This window comes from Oryctolagus cuniculus, chromosome 10 (genome assembly GCF_964237555.1).
Source record: "Oryctolagus cuniculus chromosome 10, mOryCun1.1, whole genome shotgun sequence".
In the NCBI taxonomy this organism is placed as follows: Eukaryota; Metazoa; Chordata; class Mammalia; order Lagomorpha; family Leporidae; genus Oryctolagus; species Oryctolagus cuniculus.
The window spans coordinates 23,081,484-23,089,566 of NC_091441.1; the positions used below are offsets into that span (position 1 = coordinate 23,081,484).

The 8,083-nt window shown below is 39.9% G+C and overlaps 1 protein-coding gene across 50 annotated transcripts in view; it reads left to right on the forward strand.

Moving 5' to 3' along the window:
- The window catches only part of TCF4 (transcription factor 4), a 390,316-nt gene that overhangs the window by 379,954 nt on the left and 2,279 nt on the right, over positions 1–8,083 (forward strand). For 30 of the 50 annotated variants that reach the window (XM_051851926.2, XM_070050130.1, XM_070050128.1 and 27 more), the window contains 4 exons: positions 1,218–1,380; positions 4,805–5,034; positions 5,424–5,564; positions 5,726–8,083. The exon at positions 5,726–8,083 is cut by the window's right edge and continues 2,279 nt beyond it. In XM_051851926.2, coding sequence (XP_051707886.1) covers positions 1,218–1,380; positions 4,805–5,034; positions 5,424–5,560 — 530 coding nt within the window. In that variant the 3' untranslated portion in view covers positions 5,561–5,564; positions 5,726–8,083. The remainder of the gene's footprint in view (positions 1–1,217; positions 1,381–4,804; positions 5,035–5,423; positions 5,565–5,725) is intronic. The other 20 variants (XM_070050136.1, XM_070050140.1, XM_070050151.1 and 17 more) reach the window with 1 other exon arrangement.

The following is an 8,083-nucleotide window of genomic DNA, read 5'->3' on the forward strand; positions in this document are numbered from 1 at the left end:
CCTTAAAACTCCTTCTTGTGTTTAAAAAAAAAATTGTACCACTGCCACAGGGACAGAGATAAGCATCTATTCAGTGGTTAAACATGGAATGAATCTGAGTGTGCTTTTTATATATGGGTGTGTCTGCCCATTTTTATCTGGACACTAATAGAAGAGTACTTCAAAAAATTCATGGGAAATGGAATGAAAGGATTTCTTTTGGTGCAAAAAAAAATTGAAATCCATGCGCGATATTTTTGTAATAGGCATTTTTCATGAAGTTCTGAATTCCTCTCATATGCATGGATTTCAGTTTTGTTTCTTTTTGCACCAAAAGGATCTTATTCTTTGATTTCCATTTTCCATGAACTTCTTAAAGTACCTTGATAATTAGTGGGCCTCTATTTTCAAGAGCCTTTGTTTTTGTTCTAGATCTGTGCATCTCAAGCTGTAATGTGGTGAGTGTGACCCGAGGGTCTTGTTAAAGTGCAGACTCTGATTCAGTGTGCCTGGGGTTCTGATTTCCAGTGGGCTCCTAGGTCATAAGGATGCTCCTGGCCCATGCGCTGAATTTTCAGTGGCAAGGTTCTAGACTGCACAGATTGTCAATAGAGAGACATGCTTCCCCTCTTAGAGTCACATTTTAAAATGTGGTGTGATCTTGGAAAGTTGAGCATTGATAAAGCCAGAAATTTCTTCAGTGAGCAGTGAACTACCTTCTATATGTACCATTTTTAAATGCTGATTACTCCTTAAGAGAAGCCTAATTTCAGAATATCATTAGGGGATCTATTGAAGCCTTGACTGCACATATTTAGCGTACTCCCTGGGAATTATATTTTAAGGACATTTTTCTATTAAATCATTGCATATGGAAGAAACTCAATATAATAGCTGATATTTACTTGGGTTCTTAATCAGAACATTGAGGTGTGTGATTTTCATGATTATGATTTTCATTGCAATTAAGTTGATGTTTTGTAGACAGTGAAATTACCATCTACTCCAAAAGATTGCAAAATAGGATTTAACCTCAGAGCCAATGCAGGGAAAACTTGTTTCTGCAGGTGCATCTTTGAAACTTCACCAGGTATCAGGGAACAAGTGACAGGAGGATCACAGTAGAGCAATCTGAATTGTCTCTGGCGTCCCCGCGTCTGCATTTGTGTGTGTGTGTGTGTGTGCGCGTGCAGTGAGCTTTTGGTGCACGTGTGTCACCCAGATTCCTTGGTCTGCAGGCATGCCACCAGGACTCCAGGGGCAGAGCGTCTCCTCGGGCAGCTCTGAGATCAAGTCCGACGACGAGGGTGATGAGAACCTGCAAGACACCAAGTCTGCTGAGGACAAGAAACTGGATGACGACAAGAAGGATATCAAATCAATTACTAGGTCAAGATCTAGGTAACAGTATATAATACTGTCGCTTCATTTAATTCCTTTATTGGACTTTGATGAAGTGAACAGAACAGGAAGAAACTATTCAGTTTTTTCCTGGCAGGTAAATCTACAGCTCAAAACAAAAGGAAAGGCCCACTCTAGAAGCGCGAGAAGTGTCGATTCAGATACCCGTGCTCTAGGGAAGGCTGAAATGACTTTGCATTTATGAATTTGGACCCAACACGGATTACACACCGTAAAAACAATTTGTAACTGATTCAAATACAAACCATTTCATTTGCAAATGATACGTATTCTACCAATTTGGTCAGAAATGTTCTTTCCAAACATTTCTAAAAAGAGATCTCAGCCACGTTAAAAATTCGATTAATGTATATGCAACTGTTAACTTCTCTAAAATGAGAAAATACTGAAATTTCCAGCTTTATCTTAAATATGTTGGTGTAAAAGGGTATTGCCTAAATTGCTGATTATTTTTTTCCCCATCCTGGGTTCTTCTTTCCACAGAAAATGCAACTGCGAGAAAATAGCTTCTGGTTGATTTCTTAAGTATCTGGTATCTTTAAATTAGAATCTGTGTCCTTGAACTTTAATTCTAATCTGGTAGTCAGATGGGTTTTGAAACCATGACACCCTGTACTTTGCCTTAATTCCTTTGGGTTGTTTTTATTTGCAAATTAAAGCAGTTGGTCCTAAGACTACGTATTTTCTCTTAAGGCCTTGCTTCTCAGGTTGTATCCAGTATGAATTTGTATCTTTATGAATTAAGAACATGCTGCATTCTCATGTTGCCCATGGAATTATGGACATAGATTGCATGCCTTGCCACAGTCCCCTAAATGCTAAACACTTCAAGCACGCCCCTTCCCACCATCCTTGCTGTCTCCTGATGCTTGGCCACCTTGGCAAGAAATCCCAAGAAGGGAATTTGACATCCTGAACAGCTTCTCTGTAAGTGTGGTCTCTGTTAGTGCCACCTCTCTGTTAAGCCTTGGTAACTTAGCTAGTGGCCGTACCTTATGCATAGTAATGGCTTCCTTGAAGGTTCACAGCATTTTAACTGGTTGTTGAGAACCTTCTTGTGTTGGAAGGTCACTTTTGTGGCATTTCCTGCTGTATACTTGCAAAACAGTGTTGTAAAGCAATGCTTTGCAAATCCAGGCAGTTTTGTTTGCATAATCAATTAATTTCTAAGTGAAAGGCACATTCTAAATAGTAGTCTTCCTATTTCCAAGTCCCCTTTGTGCAAGGTGTGCAGTTCTCAAGGTTGTAAAAATACTGCCCAAGGAGCTTGAGTGGTGGAGCAGTGGGTTAAGCTGCTGCCTGTGAGGACAGCATCCCATGTGATCACAGCTTCAAGTCCTGGCTGCTCTACTTCCGATCCAGCTCCCTGGTCATGCACCTTGGGAAAGCAGTGGAAAATGGCCCAAATGCTTGGGCCCCTGCTACCCATGTGGGAAACCTGGAGCTGGCACTGTGGAATATCAATCAGTCTCTCTCTCTCTTTCAAATAAGTAATATGTCTTTAAAAAAAAAAAACACACTGCTCAAAATTTTAGCTTCAGGACAAGCTCAGCATAAGTTCCATTCTGTTCCCTTTCACTTATTGCAGCCTATTTGCCTAGTGGGATATAGGAATGAATTAATAGTAACCTTGGTTTCCTTGGCACCTGCAGAGGTCTTGGAGGAGTGAAGCATTGGGAGTGTCAGAAGACAGAGAAAGAGGGCCTTCTGTGATGGCTCAGGGGAGTTGAGTGTTGACCCACACACTCCTGGGGCAGACTTGTCATCTGGAAAGGCGGTTAATTTAACCTATGGGACAGGAGCCGTCTTACAGCATCTCTCCTCCTCTTCCTCCACTTTCCTTATCCACCTAAATGTTCCTGGCGTAGATACCTCATCTTTATGTGCAACAGTTTCTTGCAATCCAAGAATACTCTGATTTCTCATTGATTGGTGCTTCTTCATGTGGTTGGTGCTCTTGTCATTCTGGAAGTTACCCAGAAATTCTTCGTAGTGGAAGATGATCAGAATCTTCCAGTCTAAGCCAGCATTCATTCAGTGTACATGGAGACATCAAATTGACTAGATAAGCTCTCCCACTTGTCCTGCAGCTCTGAGATGATATGACCTATCAGCTCCATTCTGGGAATATTGCAGATTTGTAGAGTGTTAAATCAGAAGTTGACCCTCCTGGCTGATAAGACTGTGCTTGATTCTCTAGGCTAACACTGTTGTAGAAGATCACTTCCACAGAGGTTCTTGTCATGGAGAGTTGATTGCTTTTCAGTGATGTTTACTTTGTTTTTGGTATTTCACACACAAAAAAAGTTTCTCACTGAATTTAACTGTGGATAGTCATTCAGACTTCTTGGTTGTGTTCTGCCTTCTTAAGACATCTCCCCCAAGGCCTGCTCCCATGACACCTCCTGCAGGCGATGGGCTTTCCAGATGTCTCATCATCCAAATTCCCATCTATGTGAAGTTCATATGGGTCACCGTGATACCCAGAAATGGACTGAACCGGTATCATCTTTCCAGACTACACTGTATCCAACTATGCCTTTGTTAGGAATTATAGGATTCACAATCAGAGATTCACTTTTGCTTAGTTTTTGGCTCATGGTGAGGTCGTGGTCATTTTTAAGTAGAAGTTGGGTTTTTATGTTGTTTACATAGCCAATACCAATTTGGAGTTCCCCAACTTGTTTGGGGGCTCATAGACATTCATTATGTTAAAAGCCATGGAAATCATGTTTCTTCTGACTTTTGATTTAATACATGGAGTACATGAGATGCAAATAGGCCAAGTGGATGGCCAGACCTGGACAAGACATCTGGACAAGAGCTGTGCTGTCCTCACCTCCGTAGCTCTAGTATCTTCAATGTAGGGCTTTCTTCTTACTCTTATTAAACTGACTTATGTTTATTTTGACTCACTGAAATCTTTATTCAGTCACTTGTTACATAGGTTCCAGATGTCATACTGTGCAAGTTAAAGAAAACAAAAAGGATTATTTGGAAACTCTGGTTCTTATGTGTGGTTACACAGGGCAGGCTAAGCCTGTATTGATGGTGGCTTGCTTTGCAGGGTGTAATTTCATCAATGAAAGCTTCATTTTTCCATTTCCACCCCTGCACTTCTCGCCCACCTGACATGAGTATGGCCACACCATGGGCCCTCACCTTAACCTAGGTCATGCTGCCCGATTTGGTTTGGGTACAGTGTCTAAAGAAACCCAGGATCCTGTATATGGACTGTCACAGATGTCTAAGCCAGTCCCAAGGTCAAGTGGATATACAATTCTACAAGGACCTGGCTTGAAGCGCAAAAGTTCCCTAAATACTCTGTAAGAAGAAAAAATAATTACGACGCCTTATTTTTCCCCACACCATTAGAAAATGTTGCATATCTTTTGTCTCACAGCAATAATGATGATGAGGACCTGACCCCAGAGCAGAAGGCAGAGCGCGAGAAGGAGCGGAGGATGGCCAACAACGCCCGTGAGCGCCTGCGGGTGCGTGACATCAACGAGGCTTTCAAGGAGCTAGGCCGCATGGTGCAGCTCCACCTCAAGAGTGACAAGCCCCAGACCAAGCTCCTGATCCTGCACCAGGCCGTGGCCGTCATCCTCAGCCTGGAGCAGCAAGTCCGAGGTCAGTGCCCGTGGTCCGCGTGAACGGTCTTTGAGCAGTAGCAGACAGGTAGACTGAAGCATCACTCAGCGTAATCGTATCCAGGCCTAAGTCTATAAGGCAATGTTCTTTCTCTCATACTGAAGTTCTAGAATTTTCTTCTGAGATTTCCGTAAGCACTATCAGTAACTAGAACTTAATTTAGTTGCTTCGCCAGCCATTTTTATACCTACATGAGGCAGCTATGCAGATTGACTATCCAGTTCAGCTTTTACTCTTGACTGACCAGGTGACCCTTTCCTTCTATGACGTGGAAACGAAGAGAAAGGGTCAGATGTGCACATGCGACCTCACTGTCCATCCCCAAAACTCAGCCTTGACTGAATGCCCTGTGCTTTCTTCCTGCACAGAAAGGAATCTAAATCCGAAGGCAGCCTGTCTGAAAAGAAGGGAGGAAGAGAAGGTGTCCTCGGAGCCGCCCCCTCTCTCCTTGGCCGGCCCCCACCCTGGAATGGGAGACGCATCGAATCACATGGGACAGATGTAAAAGGGCAAGTTTGTTTTCAGCCATTTATGAAATCATTCGTTTGTTAATCCACCTGCACATCAGCTACAACAGTCTAATTTTGCCCAAAATCAGATGTTTTTTTTCTTGGAAAAAGTTTTAAAGAAAACATATTAATGAATTTTCTCTCTTCTTTTCCTTTCTCAGGTCCAAGTTGCCACATTGCTTCATTAAAACAAGAGACCACTTCCTTAACAGCTGTATTATCTTAAACCCACATAAACACTTCTCCTTAACCCCTTTTTTTGTAACATAAGACAAGTCTGAGTAGTTATGAATCGCAGACGCAAGAGGTTTCACCATTCCCAATTATCAAAAAACAGAAAAACAAAAAAAAAGAAAGAAAAAGTGCAACTTGAGGGACGACTTTCTATAACATATCATTCAGAATGTGCAAAGCAGTATGTACAGGCTGAGACGCAGCCCAGAGACTGAATGGCAATCCTTCCACACTGTGGAACAATGCATTTGTGCCTAAACTTCTTTTGGAAAAAAAAAATATAATTAATTTGTAAGTCTGAAAAAAATATTTAATTTAAAAAAATTGTAAACTTGCAATAATGAAAAAGTGTACTTCTGAAGAAAACGACATGAACGTTTTTGTTGGTATCAAGTCAGCTAGTGTTTATAATTCCTGGATATCGATAGGGGAAGCGCGGCTGCCCTGCTAACAAAACCAGCAAACGTCCTGACAGCGAAGTGATGACATTAGCCATTCCTTAGGGTAGGAGGAACAGATGGATCTTATAGACCTATGACAAATATATATATAAATATATATATAAATATATATTAAAAATTTAGTGACTATGGTAAGCTTTTGTTCATTTGTTTCAGACTTTTTTCTCCTGTAAAAAAAATAGTACTGATTAACTTTTTTAAAAGAAAGATTTTACTGTAAATATGGAATTTTTTTTTTTTTTTTGGTCTTATTTCTGTCCCTTCCCCTGGTTTGTTATCGTAACCTGTAGTGCCAACTCTGCTTCTGGAGGGGTAGTGCAGGAGGAAACGCTGACCCTGATGTTGCTTCTCATTCATAAATAAGTAGAAAGTTGTTTCTCTAGTCTTTTGGGAACACAGGACTTAAAAGTCACATCACGTGTAGATATTACAAGCAGCATTACCAAGACATGGCAAAAAGAGTTTGTCTGAATTGTAATGTTGCGTTTGTGACCCTATTCTGGGATTTTCAGAGGTACAAGGTTAGAATGCTACAATGTTACCACTGTGCCTTCCAATGTTTATATCATCGGAAACATAACATAATCAAAGTGGCTGTGATTTAACAAACGATTCAAGTGTTACCTACCTGTGTAGCCGAAGTAGTGTGCAGTGAGGCGTTTCTGAATACATGGTCAGATTTTTGGAAAAAAAACAAAAACAAAAACAAAAACAAAAAAACCACAAAGTTCAAAAACTGTCAAATGAGAAAATTGCAAGTAGTGTGACAGAGCTGATTGATTTTGTTGCTTTCTTTTTTTTTTGTTTTTCTTTTCAAAATGGGTTTACTAAAAAGTAGATGACTTAACTGCCTCCTCCTTCGTCTGAAAAATGCCAATATCCAATCATCATGCAGCATTATAACAAGCCTTATCAGTCCTAAAGCATTAAGTTGCACTTTTTTTGAGGAGGGGTAGTGCAGTATTTCTCTGGCCAGTATGAATGAAGTTTATACTTAACATATTTGATAGAAACATAGATCAAGCTATGGCACAGCAACTCATCAGATAGCTAGCTTTGACGTCTGGGCACAATTGAACCAATTTCCATCGTGAATCTTTATAATGATTGACTTTGGTGTATAGTGCAGTAAACAAATAGTGCTCCTAGTTAAGTATTTGTCAGCATCCTTTTGTCTCTAACTCGTTTCTATTTTGACAGCCACACAATCTTGGCATGTATTAAGAAAAAAAAATCCCTGTTCAAGTAGTTTTTCCACCTATCAGCACTGAGTAAATGCCATAAATCCATCAAAATGGTCTAAATGTTCCATCTGTTCTCCTGTTTTGCCAGTTATATAGTAATGAAATACATTTGTAAATTTTATGCAACAAATGGCAAACGTATCATTATTTTGAAATTGTGTATGTAAAAGTTATATTTTTACATGTAGACTCTTGTTATTATGTGTTTTAATACATTGTATCAGTTTTTGTTTTTTTTTTAAACTGTGGTTTAAAAAAAGTCTCATTTAAATGAAATAGTGAGCTACAAGAATCTGAATTTTATGTTCATTTCTGAAAATGTAAGAACAAATAAGATAGTTACCCATGTGGTCATCTTTTACAAACCCATAAACATTTTGATTAGCTGTGTGTGTGTTGAAAACTGTAAATATGTTCAGTAGCGATAAAACTAAAATATGCTTTGATTTGTGGATAAGTTCCTAAAATGTGGAGGTGGATTAAAACCTTAGGAGAATAGCAGAAATCAAACTTCATGAAAAATGATTTGGGGGCTTTCCTGTGAAATGTACGAACAAAGGGGCTCAAAGAAGGTCACGGA